The sequence below is a fragment of the Marmota marmota genome, unplaced genomic scaffold (genome assembly GCF_001458135.2).
Source record: "Marmota marmota marmota unplaced genomic scaffold, marMar, whole genome shotgun sequence".
Classification (NCBI taxonomy): domain Eukaryota; kingdom Metazoa; phylum Chordata; class Mammalia; order Rodentia; family Sciuridae; genus Marmota; species Marmota marmota.
This window is the reverse complement of record NW_026000005.1, coordinates 28,801,343-28,823,048: the sequence shown is the minus strand read 5'-3', so window position 1 is coordinate 28,823,048 and position 21,706 is coordinate 28,801,343. Positions and strand designations below refer to the sequence as shown.

Sequence of the window (21,706 nt, the reverse complement as noted above, 5' to 3'; positions counted from 1 at the left end):
TATATATATATATATATATATATATATATATATATATATATATATATATATATAACAGAAGGTGTTATGGTTTGGATGTGAAGTGTCCCCCAAAAGCTCACATGTTAGACAATGTAAGAAGGTTCAGAGAAGAAATGACTGGGCTATGAAAGCTTTAACCCAATCAGTGAATTGATCATCTGATGGGATTATTTGAGTGGTATTTGAAGGCAGGTAGGGTATGGCTAGAAAAGGTGGGGCATCGGGGGAGTGATTTGGAGATATATATTTATTTTGTATTTGGCAAGAAGAGCGCTTCTCTCCCTCCCTCCCTCCCTTCCTCCCCACTCCTCTCCTTTCTGATCATCATGTGAACTGCTTCCCTCCACCACACTCTTTCACCATGATGTTCTGCCTCATCTTGAGCTGAGGTATGAAGCCTGCGGTCTATGCATTGAGACCTCTAAAATCATAAACCCCTAAAATAAACTCTTCTTCCTCTACAATTGTGCTGGTTGAGTCCTTTAATCATAGCAGAGAAAAAGCTGATGTTAAAAAAATCTATTCATAAAGTGCATAAATCTGCAGTATACTAAACTTCTGGACTTACTAGAAAAATCTCAGTAAACCTACTAGGGAAAAAAATTCACTTTTTTCCTTATAGTTTATTTAAAAATAAGCTCTTTACTATTTTGGGGGGGCTGTGAAATGCAATTATAAATCAAAAATAGGAGGAATAAGAGAGTGGGAAAGGGGAGATAGGCAGAGTTGTAAATGTAAATTTTTAGCCTACAATTCTAAGAAACAAAAAACTACTTTCCCAAGAGGGATTTTTCAGTTATTGTCCAAAAGATGGGTAGAATTTGTATAGTTGCTGATAAATCCATTGGTTTATTTCTGCTTGCAGTGAGCCCTTAATCTCTGAAGGCAATGGTACCTATATACACAAAACATTCACTATCAGAGCAGGTGCAGTGAAAGCAGATAGAGGGGACAGGCAGCATGCTAATAAGGAGACAGCTGAAAAACCACAATCTGTCACGCCCTGGAAAAGAAATGTGGTCATGAGCAAATTCAGCCTACAATCAGACAGTTTTTACGGTATGGGTCTGAATGATAATCATGAGCCCAGATGTATGTTATCCTCCCTCGCTTTTGAAATAAAAAGGATGTTTTAGCTTCAACTGTGACCTCGAAGATGTAATAATACTTTGCATTGACAACTAGCTTTTCTCCCTTCTATACCAGTGGAGGTGTGTTCTCTCCTCTAACACAAAAGGAAAAGTTACACCCAGCATCTGAAAAGTATGATTCAGTTCTAGTTTTGTCTTCTCTTTTTCTTTCTTCTCATTTAAGCTTGGAGAATAGCCAATTTGTGCAGCTTTAAAAAAGAATAATGCAAGCAAGGCACAGAGAAAGGTTGTGGAGCAAAACAGAGATTTAATAAAGAAAAGAAAAGGCGATTGCAATGCAGATTCAATTAGTTTTAAGTCCAAAGGTTTCCCACAGGTCCCCACCACAGAGTTGTACTGAGTGAGATGCAGATACCATTTTTTTAAAGAACTAGGACACATCCCCATAGTCCATGACACAGGCAGGAAAACTGATTTAGTGGCCTAATTCCATTCTCAAAATTCGAAGCTCAAGTATTGCAATGGTGCCTTCTGGGCATTTTCCTGACATTTCACTGATGCTAAATTGTTCTCTATTTCACTTTCTACAAATTGATACATATGGCTGGGAGCACAAACATGTGTAAAGGTAAAGTTACTATCCAAATGCTTGAATGAGAAAAACCAAACTGTGGGGAAAAGAATTCATAAAAGAGAAGGATTAGATTTAGCTTTGAACCAAAAAGGAGTATCACAATATAACAAGCAACCAATAAAATAATATCAAACATAAGGACAAGAAGTCATTCAAACAATACCCATGTCAAGGAGTGAATTGGAGGAACAATCCTGTAATTTCCATCAACCTCCTCTCTTTTCATTCCTTAATGTGCACAACTGACGCTTTTCTGTCTTAGTCAAGTGTTTTGCAAATACAGGTTCAGACAACCCCATTGTGTTCTCCACCCCATAGCAGCTGCCTGAGTCACTCCCATTTGTAAACTACTAAACTGCCACAAATTCAGATGAATCAGATTGAATCTGTGACATATGAAGTTCATCTATCATTTCTACTGTCTAGCTATAAGATAGCAGAGAGCAGCAATTCCTTCTGCTGAATATCTAAATGATTGAGGTCAAAAGACCACAGGGTAACACGGAAAAATACGGGTGGGGACACCACAGATAGAGCCATGTGAATAAAAATCAGTGGCATGTGATTAAGTAAACCCTTCCAAGAAAATTATATGTAGCTTATTTAAGGAAATGAGAGGGTAGAAATTTAAGAGTATTCTTGAGTTAGGCTTCATTTTCTAGAAATGATAGTGAGGGACAAATAAATATGTGCTTCTGTATACATTCTTCTTTGTATAGAAGAAGTGATTCATATACAGAGTAAAGATATAAAGCAAACAAAAACAGACACAAGTCAACATTATTGGTTTGGTTCCTGGAAACTGACTTGAGGTGGAGGCTTGCATGGAAGAGGTCATGGTATAGCGTTCTCTGGAATGAGAGCCATGCAGAGATAGATCAAGTGGATAGAGAAGTTGACCCTCAATGCATTTGCACAAGAGTTGTCATCCCATCCCATGAAGAACTCTAGACCTAAGTTGTTCCTTCAGAGTGGTTCCAGACTGAAGCAAGGGACCTAGACACTTGTTCTTCTATGGAGGAACAGTCAGTCATTACATGCTCTTTAAAGACGTGGTTAATCAAATGAAAAGACAAGCCCCGCTTTGGAAAACATGTACAAATTATATGTCCTAAGACTTGTGTTCAGAATGCTATTATGGAGACAAACCACTATTTAAAAAGTGGAGCCAAGGTGGTGGCGCACACCTGTAATCCCAGCAGCTCAGGAAGGCTGAGGCAAGAGGATCACGAGTTCAAAGCCAGCCTCAGCAAAAGTGAGACACTAAACAACTCACTGAGACCTGTCCCTAAATAAAATAAATAGGGTTGGGGATGTGGTCAGGTGCCCCTAAGTTCAATCCCTGGCACCACCCCCCCAAAAAAAAAAAACGGGAGTGGGAGGGCAAATGATTTGAATAGACATATCACACAGCAAAAAAGGACATGTGGTTGACAAATAAGCATTAAAAGGTTTTTAATAGCATAGGAATATAAAAATTAAAACCACAATGAGATACTACTACAAATCCACTAGGTGGCTAAAATTAAAAGAACTGAACACATTAAGTGTTGGTGAGCATGTGGAGGAACTGAAATTCTTAAATCCTACTACTGGGAGTGTAAAATGGTACAATCACTTTGTTAAACAGTTTATTAGTTTCTTAAAGTTAACACAGTTAACATACTACCCAGACTTTCCTCTTCTGAGAGAATATGAACCTCAAGACAAACAAGATCATATAGCCATGCAAAGGCTTGTACACATTACAAGAAGATTTGTTGGTAATGGTCAATGACTAGAAACAACCCAAATGTTTAGTAATGGGTGATGAAGTAACACTGTGATATAAACATACAATGGAAAACAACTAAACAATAAAAAACGATGACTGTCTTTGTTTCCTGACTCATTAGGTGGGCAGTTTTATACCATATGCTCCTGACATGATATGTTCTCTCCAGAGGCCTAATGCTAGTGGATTCATTTAATCATGGATCGATCTCCAAAATTATGAGCCAAATAAAGCTTTCATATCTATCAGTTAAATGCCTCAGGTATTTCATTATAGAGATAGAAAACTGAATAACACAAGAAACTGGTACCAAAGAGAGGGACAATCTTTGCTGTTGTTATACACCTTGAGATATGGAGGAGGCTTATGGATTTGGTTTATGGAAGGAGTTTGGAAAAGTTTGGAGAAGCAGGCTACAGGAAAGCCAAGAATGTTGTAAACAGAACTTAATGGATGATTCTGATGAGGGCTGAGAAGACCACAATGCTGAGAATGTGAACAGTAAATGTCTTCAGATGGAAATGAGGAATCTATTGGAAACTGGACTAGAATCCAGCAATGCTAAACCATGATCAAGAATTTGTCTGCGTTCTATTTATGGCTTGAGACTTTATAAGAGGCAGGAGTGAAGGTGATGAGTAATTTTACTGGTGAGTGCCACTCCACTGACCTTCTTCTTCCAACTAGGCCCCACCTCCTAAACATTGTACCACCTCCTTATAATGTCACAGGCTGAAAACCAAGCCTTTGGCACGTGACATTCAGGGACATTTCAGATCCAAACCATAACAGTCGTGTACATCTCTACCAGTTTATTTGAATTCTACTCTAATATTCAGAGCAACCTAGTGTGTAGGAAATAAAGCCTTAGAGCAGAAAGAATTACTTAGGAATTTGTTTGGGATTTGTGAGAGGTCCTGTGCAGTGGCCCAAGAGCCCTGATGTCAACAGGGTGCATGGATAGAGAAGAGGACATGGAAGGTTGGAGCCTTCTGGGCTAAGATAGGGGGATAAGGGCTGTTATACATACTAGCTCTCAAGTCAGAAGTTCTGGTGTCATCACTAGTATGATGGTGACATCATGTGTAAAGGTAGGATGATGCGTGGTGCTACTCAGAGGAGACTATTCCAAGGACAAAGGGAATAATGGTAAAGTGCTTGGTGACTGTGAAGGCCCTCTGAACAGCAGATGCTGCCAGTAGGAACAGGCTATGTACCAATCTCCTCTTCTAGGCCTTTTTATGTTCCTACCACCTACCTCAAATGCTCTGGACAGTTTATGAACCTTTGCACACAGAGTGAAAGCAAACCTCTGGGTACCCACAGCATCTGTCTGAGTAGCACCTGGCTTAACAGTGTGGAGTTTTATTAAAGAGCTTTGGCCCATTAAAAAAAAAAAGGTGTAAAATGAAATTATTCTGTCTGAAGATCAAGTGTAAGTTTGAAAATTTATTTAAAAAAAAAAACACCAAATGGACCTTGAGAGCTTGTTTGGAGGTTCTAGCAGGGGAGTGCAGCTACTCTTGACCCTTGACCGAAGAACGGTCCTCCTCTATCGGGGAAGGTCGTCCTCTTCAACCGAGTGAGCAGCTTCGGGAGGGAGGGACACACATGGAGCGGTGAGGGAGGAAGGGGACACCTGCCTAGCCAGCCAGATCAGCCGAATCAACCCTGGCGATCAATGGGGTGACAGATGTCGCAGCCAGATCGCCCTCACATCCAAGAACAGAGCAGGGAGGAAGAGCAGGAGGAAAAGATTAACATTAAACAGAGACATGAGGTGGGAGGGAAAGGGAGAGACAAGGGAAATTGCATGGAAATGGAAGGAGACCCTCATTGTTATACAAAATTACATATAAGAGGTTGTGAGGGGAATGGGAAAAAAACAAGGAGAGAAATGAATTACAGTAGATGGGGTAGAGAGAGAAGATGGGAGGGGAGGGGAGGGGGATAGTAGAGGATAGGAAAGGTAGCAGAATACAACAGTTACTAATATGGCATTATGTAAAAATGTGGATGTGTAACCGATGTGATTCTGCAATCTGTATTTGGGGTAAAAATGGGAGTTCATAACCCACTTGAATCTAATGTATGAAATATGATATGTCAAGAGCTTTGTAATGTTTTGAACAACCAATAAAAAAATGGAAAAAAAAAAAACACCAAAAACTTTCCTGACTAGTTGCTCATCCTGCTCAATATATGTTTAAACTTCTATTTGAGAGACATTTAAGTCATCTCTAAGAAAGAAATCCTGGGGAAATAAGGGTATATAAAACATCCTAACTGACTGCCAAAAGTAGTTATGAATGTTCTTTCTCTGAAAATATGTGGGTAAAATAACTACCTATAGGTACACATTGGCATAGGTTAGAGTGGACAGACATTTCTTCTTATTTTCTTATTTTTTTTAATTGTAGTCAAAGAAATATTTGACAGACTACAATGCCCTAAATGTACACTGGAAGACATAATAATTCACAGAATTTCAGTCTGTTACCATTTAGAGCCATGTTTCTATATTCAGGATTTTTTTCTTCTCTCACTGAAACCAACATATATCAAAAGTCTGCAAGAGAATCATACAAAGATTCAACCTAGTATGTTGGACCCTAATATGAAATAGATTCATACATTCATTTTTAAAATGCAGATTCAACCCAAACCTTCCTAAATCAGAATCTATGGCAGTGAGGTGTACAAATCTGTATTTTGAATAAGCTTCTGAAGCAAAATAATGTGTGGTAATCGGTGGTCTGGAAATGGGGAATTAACCAGGCAACAGTTTTGTCTGACCTAGGACTACAAGTTCTAGCCTTCAAGGGTTAAGAAATCATACCCGAGAATTTCATTCTCACTTCCTCAGCCATTGCTGAAGACAGTTCCAACCCAGGCTTTGACAGAGTCCAGATGTAGTAAAGGCAAAGGGCCCAGTCCTTTCCTGCTGGTATGGCCTCGTTGTCCCTCCACCTCCCTGCACCACAGCCAGACCAGTAATGTGCTCAGTTCAAGATGATCCCACAAGGTGGTAGCAGGCTGAACCAGCTAGATTCATAGCGTCCTTCTAGGTCCATAAACTCTACTGCTAAGTCCATATTACCCTGGTGAAGCAGCTTCTCCCACCTCTTATTATAAACTATTATGGATGCACAGTTACCCACCTATACATTTGAACTCTTGCCTCTTGTGGCCAATGGAAAAGAAAATGAAGTACAAATACCGTGGCTACCATGCAAGTTGGAAATTTTTGAAGACTTTATTTTAAACAATTGAAAATTACCTATGTTAGGCAATTCCAGAGCTTAGAAGAAACATCATAAGGGTCAGGGTCTCTGTTGGATGCTTTGCCCATCCAGAAGGCTGGACTTAAATGCTGAAGAACGCCTCAACAGGGCTTTGCTAAGACATCATCTATTCTGTGGGTGAGTTCTGTGTGGTTGGGTTGGGGAGGAAACAAATGAATCTACCTGATCAATGACTTCTTAAGAGGAAGACCCCAGGTAAGAGGCCATCCTCACCTTCACCATGAATTTCAAGCAGACAGAGAATGGAGGCTGCACGATTTTAACACAATACAGGTTCATATTTTCAACATTAAAGGGGAAAGCCTCTTTTTCATTTTGCCCACAAAGATGTAAACTATTCTGTTGACCAAGAGCCCTGCTCAAGTGTTAAATAAGTATAGGGAGGAAAAATAAACAGTGTAAATGTTTGTATATCTTTACCAACTTTCTGTACTCACAATCTTTTTAGTCTCCCAAGGAAACCCCAGATCATCTGTTTCACCTAATAGTGACTTTCACCCAGCAGGTACATTTAGAGAAATGAATCTGTCAGCACACTAATCAGAATCCTGAGAAGGCAAGGAGGAAATGTTGCCAATGCCATGGAAATACAGTCTCCAGAATATTAAAAGGGTACCTTAGTGTGCCCAGGCTATATCTGTTTCCTCCACTGGAGATAGCTCAGTCAATTCATGAGTTTTATACCATGAACAATACATAAAGTTGCCTCATTAGTACACAGTCTCAGATAGATGTTCAAACAAGATGGTGATATTAAACTCAGGCTTAGATAACACCTTCTTTAAAATGAAAAGGAAATACAATACCCTCTACAAGAAGAAGACATGATACTCGGAAGTGTGTATGATGGGGGGGTGGGGGACCTAAAAGGCATTTGCCTGGTGTGTGTGTGTGTGTGTGTGTGTGTGTGTGTGTGTGTGATGTGCATGTTTAAGAGAGGAAAATTTTCAGGAAAAAAGAAAGACTATGTAGCTTCACAGTCTATCTTCTACCATAGATCAATGATCCAGCTGCTAAAATAAGTTAAAGAGAATATACTGGAGGAAATAGAAGGTGTGGTTGCTATGAGGTTGGGGAGAAGGAAAGACCACAGTAACATAAGAATGTTGCTGTTTTGCCAGCAGGCAGGTAGTCTCCACTACTGGAACTTCCATTATGTGTTAGAGACCACTAAATGCCCATCAAAGTCAATCTCCGCTTTGTTCCACCATAGCTAGACATGCAGTTGCTCAGAAGATTTCATTTCAAAGCCTTCCAGGCAGCTAGAGATGGTCATATGACTTAATTCTCACCTGTGACAGAGTGAGATAAAAGGAAGTTACAATTCTGAATGGTTACATGGAGCAAAATCCACCCTGAACTAAGATAAATACATTTCTACTTCAAGGATTGTGTTCGGGGGCTTCTTTATAGCCATAATTTAGATTTTACCTGAATGCACCTTATAACATTTTGAAATTGAGGGGTCTTAGAATGGAAATAAAGGGCCCTTAAATGATGTTTATTTTCTTTGTTTAATATAAACTTTCCTAAATTTCTAGAAGTATTCTCTTCTAAAGACAGTAATACAATTTTTATTTCCTGAGAGATCACACAAGACTGCTTCACAAATTAAGAAGAGGAATGTTTTAGTCAGCTATTTCACTGCTGTAACTAAAAAAACTTGACCAGAACAACTGTAGAGGGGGGAAGCTTATTTGAGGGCTCATGGTTTTTGGAGGTCTTAGTCCATAGAAGGCTGGCTCCATTCCTCTGGGCTTGAGAAGAGGCTGAACATCATGATGGAAGAGCGTGGCAGAGAGAAGCAGCTCACATTGTGATCAGAAAACAGAGAGAGAGAGACTCTACTTTCCAGATACAAAACATATACCCCAAAGCCACGTCCCAAATCCCACCTCCTCCAGTCACACCCTACCACCTTAGTTACCACTCAGTTAACCCATATCAGGGGATTAAATCACTGATTGGTTTAAGACACTTAGAACACAGTCATTTCTCCTCTGAACCTTCCTGTATTGTCTCACACGTGAGCTTTTGGGGGACACCTCACATCCCAACCGCAGCAAGGAACATCATTAAAATCATTCTAAATTTATCAAAAGTGGAAAGGTTCTTGAGAAACTATGACAGTGAAATCTGTGTTAATCACATATGTGTTCCACCACCATGACTATAGGTGAAAGCATAGACTTTTATGGACCACCTTGTTGCCCCCAAATTTATATGCTGACGTCCTAATTCCCAGTACTACAGCATCTGGCTATATTTGGAAATGGGATCTCCAATGTGGTAACTGTGGTTAAGAAATGTCACTGGAGGGGATTCTAATCCAATTATGATCATGTCCTCTTGAGAAGAGATTTGGAGCCAGACAACACAGAGTAAGGAAAACCAAGTGAAAACAGCCATCTACAAGCCAAGGAGAAATGCCACAGAAGAAATCTACTCTGCCATCATCTTGATGAGATCAATCTTGGTAGAGTACCTCTATCCTTAGCCTTGAGAAAATAAATTTCTGTTGTTTATGCTATTCAGTCTCTGATACTTGGTTATGGCAGCCCTAGTAGATGAATACAAGTACTAAATGTCAATCACAGGTACCAAAGAGGGATTCTCGGGATTGATTCTCTAACAAAATGAAGGGAGGAAGAGCAAGATCACATGGTTTTCAAAAATTCATATTTCGGGGTTTTCACAACAAACAGAGGACTTATTCATGCTTTGACTACATCTGAACTTTCATATGAACATGAAGATTCTCAAATCCCAGTGTCAAAATTGATGAATTCAGCTTCATCAAAATTAAGGAGCTAGGGCTGGGGCTATAGCTCAGTGGTAGGGGCACTGAGTTTGATCCTCATCACCACATAAAAATAAATAAAGATATTGTATCCATCTACAACTAAAAAAAAATGAAGGAGCTACCATTCAATGAAGGATACCCTAGAAAAAATTAGAAGACTAAAGAAGATATTTGCAAAATCTAAAGCCAAAATCTGAAATATGCCTTTCAAAAGAAATCAAACTCCTGCAAATTGACAAGAAAATAATGCAATAAAGAATGTGGTCAGTTAATCCCAGCTGTTTAGCCAGTCTATATATAAAGCTCAGTACCATTTGCAACAAAAGAAAGGAAACTTTAAACATTTATGAGATTCAATGTTACCTATTAGAATGAAAAAATTAGAATTCTAAATAATACAAAGTGCTGGAGAGGATATGGTAATGACAGAAAATATTAGAGACTATTGGAGGGAAGATAAACTAGTCCAGTGGTTCTAAAAAGTAATCTAACATTGTTGGGGGAGAATGAGAATGTTCTATGATCTGGCAATTAGCTTCTGGATGCATATATCTCAGGTGTACACATACCCAGTTCTATAAGAAAACATACCTGGATATTCCTAGCTGTGGTATGTTAGAAATAATGCCCATCACTCAGGAAAAGGATTAGTAAAATGAGATAGAAGCTGCTATGGTTTTGATATGGTTTCAATGGGTTCCCCAAAACTTCACGTGTTGGAATTTAATCCCAAATGTGAAATAGTAAGAGGGTGAAAACTTAATCTACCTAAGGTATATTAGAGGTGAGCCTTTGGGAGAGATTAGAATTGGATAAATTTGTGCGGGTGGAGCCCTTAGAACGGAATCTTGGTAAATTTATAAGAAGGAGCAAGAAGAGAACACACACATGCACACACATACACACACATATACACACACACACACACACACACGGTCACACACGTGATGCTCTGTGTCACCTCAGGACTCTGCCGTCACCAGTTGTGGTTTCCTGACCTTGAACCAGAAGCATGAGCCAAACAAACCTCTTTTTCATACCTTAATTAGTCTGTGGTATTGTGTTATTGGCAACATAATACAAACTGATATAAAGGTATATACTATGAAACTTTTGTACAATTATCTAAAAATAGCAAACTGTACATAGAGTAATCCAGATAGATCTAAATATAGGTTATTGAGTATTTCTTGCATGATTTCACTAAACATGACATTTTTTTCAAAGGACATATGAGTTAAACATTGTACTAGTTGCCTTCTGGAGGAGAATAATGGGAAGGAAGTAAAGACCGGGAAGGAGACAAAAGAGGGTCTTGAATGCACTGATGATGCTGTACTAAATCCCAAGGATATAGTTAAACCAATTCTGCACCAGCGTTTTCAACACATACGCAAAAGTTCCCTGAGAATTCACTAACATTATTCTAGCAAGCCATATCTGCAATGGGGATACTGGAATAAAATCATATGATCTTATTAAACATTTTTGGTTATACCAATTGGGTTATACCACCCCCACAAAAATAGGATCAATTTTGTCGCGCCCTCACCTCCCAAGGAACAGATATTTGTCACCTGGAAGAATCATCCCCAGCACCACTTGGGGGGCTGGAACTGGAATCTAGTGGGTAGTGGGAAGGAATACTGCTGAACAGTGAACAAGAAAGCACCCCCCAACAAAGAAGCATTGTTTCAAAACATCGATAGTGTTGAGGCTGAGAGCCCCTAATCAGTCTCATGTTATCCATGTAGTATATGCTACTTCAGTCTTGGGAGGCTGCCCTCCAAGATAACATGCTCTTTCTTCCTTCTCTCCCTGCCTCCTTCTGCTCTTTCCCTTTTCTTATTTCATGCTTTCATTTGCTTAAGTACAATCTACTTATGCTAGCTGCTGTGATATGATGCCTTGCTCCCCCTATGAATCTTAAATGTACTTAAATGTTGAAGAAGGAGAAAGGGTTAAAGTGAACAGGCAGGAAACTTGGGCTCCTTCAGGTCAGGTTTCTATTCAGCAGGGATGAGAAAATACAGACACAAAAGAGGACTCATCAAGGTCAGGTTGACTCCTGTGTAGTCAAAAAAAAAAAAAGAAAGAAAGAAAAAATAAAAGAAAAAAACTGATACTACCCAGCCTGCTACCTGGTACCCAGACCCCCATCAAAACAAGGGGGGAGGGCGCCGCGGGTAGGAGTGACTCAGTCATCTGATTGGACCAAAGAGCAAGTGAAGAGTTTCATAGACATTAAGTGTCTTATCCAGGATTGGAGAGGGGGCTAGCTCCATTAACCCTTACAGACCCATGTAAACCCTTAGACAACAGCCATTCTTTGGTATCTCTCTCCTGGGACTCCTCCCCTTTGGAAGCTCTGTTCTTTTTTATTACTCCAATAAATCCTGTTAATTTGGTATTACCCTCGTGTCTGTGTATTTCATTCTTTGAATTCACAAGGAAAAAAACCCAACTCCATGCTCCATGCTACAATATGACACTTCAATATGATTTTAATTGCTCATATAAAGGCCATGAGTAAGATAAAAATTCATACTAAGTTCTTAATGATTAATGAAAGCAAATTAACAAATACCTCTAATTCCTTTTCCTTTTCTCTAATATGAGTTGCTTCTCCAAACAACCATTTTTTAAAGATAGGAACAATGTCCAGTTTCAGATTCACTAAAAGTCTCTACTAAATCTTCATGAATTTGGTGAGGTAAAGGAGCTAATGTTTTTCTGAGAGAGCAACAGTTAAAAAAAAAAAAAATCTGAGAAAGCTTAGGATGGCAACCACAGAGGGACAAACTTGGTCCAGGGTAAGCATAACTGGGGTAGGAGCTGAACTTCAACAATTGAAAGTAGAAGGCTAGGATCCTTCACTAAATAAGGGGAGGAAAAGGAGTGACTTTGCCATTTCAACTGGAGTCCAAAATTTTCTGAACCAACAGAATGGGCCTAATGTGTTCCAGGTGGGATTTAAGGGTTTCTTTCTTTCTTCCTCTCTCTCTCTCTCTCTCTCTCTCTCTCTCTCTCTCTTTCTATACTGAAATTGTGTTTTGTAAATCTTTTGCTCGGTTTGCCTCATTTTTTAAGGGCTTCAGTATCTACTGTTATGGTCCCATTTTGGCTATAACAAATTCAATTGTGTAAGAGCTGTGATTTAGGTTTTTATAAAGTCATTTCCTGAAGTTTTATCAATTGTCATTTGAGTGTTCACATGGCCTCTAGAATGCCCTTAAGTATAAATTATCCCCAAAGCACCTATTATCCCTCTTTTCAGCATTTCCTTGTTTTTGTTAATGGTGGTCCTGTTATTACTTTTGTTTCTTTTCTTTCTTATTTTTCTTAAACAAACATAAAGGTTTAAAGGTCTGTAGAAAGTCATTATAATGCCAATTTTATTTCCTCAGAGCAGTAGTAACACTGATATATGTTCAGATCTCAAAACAGTCTGTTTTTCCTTCTCCAGATTTTTTTAACCAATTACGATAAATATGGATTTGAATTCGCATTAAAAGAAGAGTAGAAACTATTGGGCACATGTGGTTTTTTTTTTTTTTTTCTTTTTTAAGATGTCCTCACTGCTGCTACCCAGAAATTAAATTACCTTGCATTATCCTTTAGAAATCACACTCTTGCCCCTTTAATAAACTGAAAGCAAGGGGGCGGGCCTTGGCCGCGGCGAAGACTCTGATTGGTCCTTCTGGCAGGAAGTGGGCGGTGATCGCGCCGCCTCTGTTGTTGTCAGCGGCTGCGTAGTGTGAGGCCCAGGCGGAGGGAAGCTTCAGGCCTCAGGATTCACCGCTGGCTTTTAACCACGGGCTTGGGGAAGTGGGGTGCGAAACGGGTCCTCTTCATTTCGGTGGGTTTCGGGCCCTGGCAGCCTTTTCGCGAAGGTGCCGTGCCCTGGCTATTCGACCGGGGCCCCTGTGTCCACTCGGACCGCTGATACCGCCCAGTTGCCCCGGAGCTGCCGGGAAGAAGCTGCCAGGAAGGGCGTTCACGAGCGCCGGCTGCCGCCCTCGCAACTCGCGAGGCCCCTTACTCAACCTAGGATCTTTTTTCCCCCTGTTCTGCAGGCTCGCTTCCGGCAGCATGGCTCAAAGGGCCTTCCCGAATCCTTATGCCGATTATAACAAATCTCTGGCCGAATGCTACTTTGATTCTGCTGGGAGGGTGAGTTTGGGGTGTATCTGCCTGCATCCCTACCTGCCCGTTACACCACCCTCCAAGCGTTCGGAAAGGAGCTCAGTTTTGCTTTAGGTGGATGCCATTCCCATTTTAAAAAATGTGATTTGAGGACAAATATAAAAGATAACTTCAACATATATAAACTATTTGTTAAAGTGCATTCTTTGAACATGTTGGCTATAAGATAAAGTTATTAATGCTATTAATAAAGAAATAACCTCAGTCTCTGGGATATAAATTATTAAAATTGGCGGTTGCACAGTTTGCCCTGTGTTTGGCACTTCTGATACATTTTGGTTTGCTTCTCAAAGAGAGGTGAGGAATCCTAATGGTATTCATGGTGCCATGATGTTATTCCTTTATGATTGTACACAAGTGTGGATGAGGTAATAATGAGAGCAAACTGATTGTGTGGTAGGACGCTTTTAAACTAATAATGCAAAGAGAAAGATGGAAAATACGCCTGAAATTATTTGACACCCTTTGCAGGACATCTCCATGAAGGTTGAAAGCACTTGCTTTCAGGAGCCTCTGTTTTCTTAGGCCTCTGCTTAATAATACTTAGTTTGGGAAATCCTGAGTTAGATTAGACACATCTTTTTTTTTCATATCACTGTATTTCTTCAAAAGTTGTCAGTCACACACTCAATTTTATATAATGACCTTACAGATTTCATATCTGTCAAATTAACTTTATGTGTCTCTTTTGGTTCCTCCCTTAAAACACTAGTTATTATAGATTAATTTGGGTCAGTAATGCAGGTAGGAGGGATAGAAAGTGTAGTATAGAAGGCTACCCATATGTGTATGGAGTTAGGGTCAATCTGATTATTTAAAAGCCATTATTAGCTGCCAACAAGGCCTTTTTCCATCATTATCTTGAAGTTAGATGGATTCCCGTTGGCCAGATGGGCCTGCATTCTGCCTAGCCCTGCAGATCTGGAAGCTGAAGTATATGCCTTGTCTTGTTAGAAGAGGATGTGTTGCTTCATGCTGGCTTGGCAGAGAAAACACTAGAAGATGTGTCCCAGTGATAGAAGCCTTTAATAAAAATGTAACTTGCTATTTAGGCTACTTATCAATTACATATATAAATTAATTCATTTCTGAGGGGAAAAACCCCTCAAATCTAAACTCTGGCCCCCAAATCATGATGTAATTTATTGTCTTTCAGTTTTTGGACAGATCCTACAAAGAAACTAGCATACCAGTTCTAAAATTGTTTAATGTTGAACACAAAAGATCAGACAGACCCTGGAGATCTGTCCTCCTTCGTTTGTAAACATAAAGATTTCATTCAATAAGAAACTCTTTTATTTTCTGGCATCTGTCAGGAATAAAGGACTTTTAGAGACTTTTCATGTAATTGCTAGAGTTTGAATAATTTGGTGGTCTGCCACATGTAATCGATACTCTCAGGCAAGTCACCTTTATTAAATGCAGCATGTGCAAGTAGAAAGTAACTTCCCTTTCTCAGGCTGAGGCAGTCTCATTATTCTTGGCCCCTCAATGTAAGGCCAGGCAAGATGATAAATTATACATGATCTATGTACAGAAGGTGGTGTATTCTCACACTCTTCTATCTACTTGAGATTTATAGACCTTTTATAATAATATTGAAGTATATTTTATCATAATAAACTTAATTCTCAAGTCTTGTTGAAATCTTAACCTTTTGACAGAAATTATTAAATAATGGGAATATGTCTGTCAAACAATGCAGTTTCATCTTCAGAGCCTAAAGTTAAGAATCATAGTGGTGCTTCAGAGTAAAGCCAGATGTGGTTGAAAATCTGATCAGCCTTTTCAATAGCGCTCCTAAGAAGTGAATCTTAATGTCTTAAGTTATTATTATTAACTTTATACTGCCTTTTTACCCTTTACACTGTTAAGATACTCATTTTTAAAAAATGGGATTCTGATGACAGTAGGCAGTGGTTCGATTTGTTTGTACCATACTCACAAGGTAATATAAAATATTTGAATCTTTGTGATGTTCCTTTATATTGTTTTGAAATTATATTGGTTTGTGAAATCCAAGTCTGAGAATCACAGCAAGTTCCTAAAATGTTTGATAATTTAAAGTGACTTTTTAAGACACTTAAAGATTCTATATATAGAACTTTAAAAATATTTTTCATATGCCCAACATCTGTAGGCCTTCATATGGATGTTATGTTTAACCCCAGATCTCCAACTTTAGTGTACTTTCAATCCGTATCCAAGTTATTACTTGTCATATACCCTTGGCATACTAAAAAAAAATTGTAAAAATGTCAACATTTATGTCTGAGAAAAAATGTAACACACAATCTCATTTAATCTTCAGAATTCCTTTTGAAATTGGTAGGGCAGGTGTTATTGTCCTGACTTTATGAAGGTTATTGAAACATAGAAAAATTATGAGGCGGACAAGATCTTTCAACTAATAACAGGGGAGGATATAGCCAGGTTCATTGATTCAGCAGTATTTATGAAGCCCTTTCTTTTTGCCAGGCACTTTCCTGGGTATGGGTTTTGATGGTAGGTTTGACAAGTTCTTTCTACTCAGCTTGAGGTTCCTGATGTGCATGAATTTGTTTTGCTTTCTTTATATTTTTTGCCAAATTTTTTTTTTTAATTTTCCATTATTTAAAACAACAAAAACACAAGTTTCTTTTGAAATATGTTATTATAACTGCTTGAGTCCAGTGTTACTGTTAAAAACAACACCTTTAATTTATACTTAATTTAATAATGACTTTACATTATAATAAAAATATTGTTTCAAATAATAGATGATCACTATTAGGTGGAAAATCTTAGAAAACATTTAACTTAAAACAATATTTCTTGTCTTGAATAGAAAAATGTAGTGATACTTTTAAGTTGTGTTAACATGCTGTTGTTAATTGTAAAGTTCTCCCGGTAGAAAAATGTGGTCTAGGTGGAAATGAAGTGCCTTCCAGGAGGTTGGGTGGCCCATGTTTTAAAATTTTTTAAAATTTCTCTCCCCATCTTATACTAGAGATTGAACCCAGGGGTGCTCTACCACTTGTCTACATCCCAGCCCTTTTCTTTTCTATTTTGAGACAGGGTCTTGCTGATTTGGCCAAACTATCCTCCTGTTTCAACCTACCAAGTCACTGGGATTACAGGTGTGAGCCACCACACCCAGCAGACCACGTTTTTTCTTTCTTTCTTTTTTGTTTGTTTGGGGTGGGTTTTTTTGTTTTGTTTTGGGGATTTTTTTGGAGGTGGGGGGTACTAGAGATTTAAACCAGAGCCACATTACCACTGAGCCACATCCCCAGCCCTTTTTATGTTTTATTTTGAGACAGGGTCTTGCTAAGTTGCATAGGGCCTCAGTAAATTACTGAGTCTGGCTTCGAACTCATAGTCCTCCTGCCTTAGCCTTCCAAGTTGCTGGGATTACAGGCATGGGCATCCAGCTCAGACCGTGTTTTTTAATATTTGTTTTCCCTTAATACCTACAGTTGACTCCTGAGTTCTCACAGCGCTTGACCAATAAGATTCGAGAGCTCCTTCAGCAAATGGAAAGAGGCCTAAAGTCAGCAGATCCTCGGGATGGCACTGGTTACACTGGCTGGACAGGTACAGAGTGCTAATGAGCTGGCATAAGCATTGTATATGAGATCCACTGTGTTACCTTTCAAGTGCTGTCTGGCTGAGTGGCACACCTTTCAGTGCTTTTTGCATTTGCCTGTGAGTCACTGCCTTTAGGAGATGCTGTGCTCTCAACTCAGGCTTCTGGGCTGTTACCAGTTCCCAGAATTTATGGCATGGTAAGCATACTGCCCATATTCATGCCTAACACTTGGATGGCTAGTAGCTTTCTGAAGTAAAAAAAAAAAACTGATTTTAAGCATTACATAATAAGTTTGGAAGTGGAATTCAGTGGAAAGAGGTTAAGAAAAGTTTCAAAGCATAGTACCTGTAACAGATAAGAAGGATTTATCCTCAGGGAATAAAATATATCTAGAAGTATCATTTATCAAACAGTTGTCCTGTAACCAGCGCACAGGGTAAAGTATTGAGTTCATGAACTAATTCATATGATCATTGCTGGTTGTTTTGCATTTGCTGTGTACCTATGTCAAACACCTAAAGCTTGGGAGAAAATTGGGAACAAATAGTACATTGGTGTCAAAAAAAATGAGAGAGAAACCAAGAAGGAAAATTGAAGAACTAAAATTAGTTGACCTAATTTAGAGAGACAAAAAAGACAAGCTATGTTATAATCTTGGAGAAAGCATAGTCTTAGAGACCCAGTGTTTCCCATTTATTTTGATGAATGGAGGAACAAGTTTGTATTCTAGAGCTTTGCATTTGAAGACACGATGCTTTTCATTAAAATGTAGGTTCCTGGGTCATATAGCAGATATTTTGATTTCCTAGGTTATGATTGGGACCCAACTTCCATTTTACAAGCATCAGTTTTCCTGTTGCAGATAGTGATATATGAAGTGAAATTTAAGGGCTTCTTTATGAAAAAAATGTACAACAGCAATTTCTTAGCAATCCTTTTTAGTAATAAGTGATTCGGTTTTTCCTTACAAGGATGGGGAAGGCAGGTAGAGTCAGCAAAGTTGTAATTTTGGGGAGCTTTAAGATTAGTATTTTACAAAATAAAAAAGAATGGACTAGATAATGTTGAACCATTTGTCTTAAGTTTAATGATTTTGTGGATTTTAGAAGCTTAACATTGGAACTGTTAAGATGAGAATAAAATGAAAGTATTTTGCTTTAAGAAGGAAGTTACCACAATTGTCATTTGTTATCTGCTGTTTTTCATATGTGGTGTAATTAGTAGATTAATCTCATTGGTGAACAATACTGTTCTTTATTTAAAATTATCAGAATTTGAATAAAATAGGACCAATACAATGCAAGTTGTCTTTAGCTTTCCTTTTGATTACCACATGGTAATAATATGTAATGCCTAGACTTCAAATCTTTTCCTAATATATTTGGAGTTTCTGTTATTATCCCTGGCCAAAGAGAAGATAGAGAGAGGCTGAGACAGATTATTAGACTTAATTCTAGGACTGATTACAAAAGAATGACTTAACCCCTAAATCAGCCATTCAGATGAGCTTATATTGTTACTTATTACAAGATATCTTGCTTTAGGGGGAAAAGAAGTGGGGAGTGATTTCAAGTAGTTGAACAATGTTAGGAAAAGCTATTATTCAGACTCCCTAACTACTAGAGCTAGTTGAGAAACTAATTGAAAGTTATACTTTCTAGGCTGGGGATGTGGCTTAGTGGGAGAGTATATGCATAGATTGCATGTGCAGGGTCCTGGGCTCAATCCCCAGCACCACAAAAATGAAAAAAAAAAAAAAAAAATGTTAGGCTTTCTGTAGAAAAATAAAATAAATTTCACTCCAAAATAAAATGCAAGTTGTTTATTTTCTTGGCTGTCTGGCATCATCTCCTTTGAATGTCAGTGTCTTTTATCCTTGAGTATCTATAATGCTCATTACTGGCTCCTGAAAGCAGCTTATATGGCAAGTATCTGAAGCAAATTGGCGTACTAAGCCATTTAGGGTATCTTCAGTTTCTTGTTGTTTTATGATGTAGTATAAAATCTTCTGGATAAATTTGCTAATGGCTTTCAAGGCAAGATTCCTAATGTCCCCTAATCGAACACTGTTAAAAAGCCATTATTCCCACATAAAACAGACTGTCTCCTCTAGTGTTTTGTTAAGTTAAATGCTGCCCTGTTTCAGTGTTGAGACAGTCTGAATGACATAAAGCTCTGAGTTGCACAAGAAATTAAAGTTGATTTGACCACAGAAGTTCATAATATTAATGCCTTTTCCCATTATTTTGTAGTTTACCAACTACTGTCTATTTGTAACTTCAATTTTATTACCAGAAAAATGCATCTACAAACAACACAATCAAAATACTTGATGTTGGGTGTCAAAGCAATGTTTATATGATGATGTATTTGTATGTTGCTTTCTACATGCCCATGTTCTTTCTAAAAATGATACTTTTTAGAAATCAAGAATTATAGCTTTTTAACTTTGTGCAGCAACAACTTTTGCACCATATTTTTATAAATATTACATTATTGTTTGCACTTATTTTTTACTTGTCAAAAATTCCATTATTTGGGCTAGGGTTGTAGCTCAATGATAGAGTGCTTGCCTTGCATGCATGAGGACCTGAGTTCGATCCTCAGCACCACATAAAAATAAATAAATAAGAGAAAAGATATTGTGTCCATCTACAACTAAAAAATATTTTTTTAATTTCATTATTTGGGGAAATTTTAGCTTATTATAGAAAACCTTTACAACTTCCTTTCTTCAACATTGATGTTGATTGAGCATTTGTTGTCAGTGTGCAATGAAAGCTTTTGCAAGTTATCATTAAATATAGTTTGTGTGAGAAAACTACATGATTATAATTAGGATTTTAAATTATTGTGTTAAATTTTCTTCTCCAGTAGAAATACTGTTTGATACCTATTGCTGGTTCAGGTGGAATTTGAACTGGAGATACATTTGGTTCAACTGCTTATACTCAACAAAATTATGGTGGTTTAGATAAGGTTTTGTTTTTTGTTTTTCTTTCATGTAAAAGGAGGCTGAGAGAGGGCTAATATGATAGCCTTAGGATGTTAATGGGATTGCAGGCTTCTTTCTGCTTCATCATCCCTCAGCCACTAGGTCTGCCTTTTGATTAAGATGACCACTAAGCCAGATGTGGTGCATGCTTGTAATCCCAGTGGCTCAGGAGGCTGAGTCAGGAGGATTGTGAGTTCAAAGCCAACTTCAGCAACTTAGCAAGACCTAAGTAACTCAGTGAGATCCTGTCTCTAAGTAAAATACAAAAAAGATCTGGGGATGTAGCTCAGTAGTTTAGCGCCCCAAGATTCACTCTCCAATACCAAAAAGCAAAACAAACAAAAAAAAAAAGGTGACTACTAAAAATCCAGCCATTATATCAGCTTTTCAGACTCTTGGAAGGAAGAAAAGTTAAAGAAGAATACATTCCCTGTCCTTAAAAAGACTTTGTGGAAATCCCACTCATTATTTCAATTCTGCTTAGCTTGCCTTGGCTGGAATACAGTAACACAGTCACTTTTGTTAATAAGGAAAGACAGTAAATGTAGTCTGTTAACCAAGGTTTTGTTACTTAAAGGAGAGTGAATTTTGAAATAAAATGCGTCATCTCTGCCGTAACTCCTCTACATAGCAAGAAAAGTGATCCTCTCTTTTATTCCAGTGTTTTGCACAAACTATTTAAATGACAAATCTCAATTTTTCCATCTGCAAAAGGATCTCTAACTTCTGTCTACTTTGTTGGGAGGGGAATTTTTGTAATAAATTTATCAATATCATGAAATAGTTTGAAATGTGCTAAGCAATATTTTGCCAGCTGTTTGTTTCCTGGCAGATTCATTTTGTTTCAGAACACCTTTATTCTTTTTTAAGTCTTTTTCTTCATTTCAATTATAATCTTTTTTGTAAAGCCTAGAACCAAAACACCAAGTCATGAATGATTTTTCTAAAGGTAGGTATAACTTAAGTCTAGAAGGAATTGCAACTGGTTCCAGACATAATACTGCAAAACATTGCTCTTTTTGCAGCTTGATTACAGTTGTCCATTGTGCTTCCTCTCAAACTCTTTGCTGTTGTGGGATTCTAAAGTCCTTAATTTGTTTGTACCATTGCATCAGTCCATATTAAATCCAATGGTTACACACCTGTATTTCTGCTTCATAACTCTAAAGAAAGCTACAAACTAGGCTGCCCATCTTCACAGTGCTTTGTTCATGCTGTGTCTAGATTTATCTTCACTGTTTAGTTGATCTTGGAGAGTTCTACTGAAGAGATGCAGCAACATTTGGGCTTAATATTAACACATACT

At 38.1% G+C, this 21,706-nt stretch overlaps 1 protein-coding gene and 1 long non-coding RNA gene across 4 annotated transcripts in view; one reads left to right on the top strand and one right to left on the bottom strand.

The window, feature by feature from the left end:
• Positions 1–359: 359 nt before the first annotated feature.
• Positions 360–5,250, bottom strand: LOC125618350. The gene is made up of 3 exons (XR_007349639.1): positions 5,130–5,250; positions 4,738–4,744; positions 360–394 (listed from the first exon to the last, which is right to left on the bottom strand). It is a non-coding gene; the product is annotated as an uncharacterized LOC125618350 (long non-coding RNA).
• An 8,090-nt stretch (positions 5,251–13,340) lies between these two features.
• Lancl1 (LanC like glutathione S-transferase 1) overlaps positions 13,341–21,706 on the top strand; it is a 32,547-nt gene continuing 24,181 nt past the window's right edge. Inside the window, exons 1-3 of one of the 3 annotated variants that reach the window (XM_015481328.2) lie at positions 13,341–13,461; positions 13,705–13,801; positions 17,293–17,410. In XM_015481328.2, coding sequence (XP_015336814.1) covers positions 13,721–13,801; positions 17,293–17,410 — 199 coding nt within the window. In that variant the 5' untranslated portion in view covers positions 13,341–13,461; positions 13,705–13,720. Of the gene's footprint in view, positions 13,802–17,292; positions 17,411–21,706 lie in introns of all 3 variants that reach the window. The other 2 variants (XM_015481327.2, XM_015481326.2) reach the window with 2 other exon arrangements.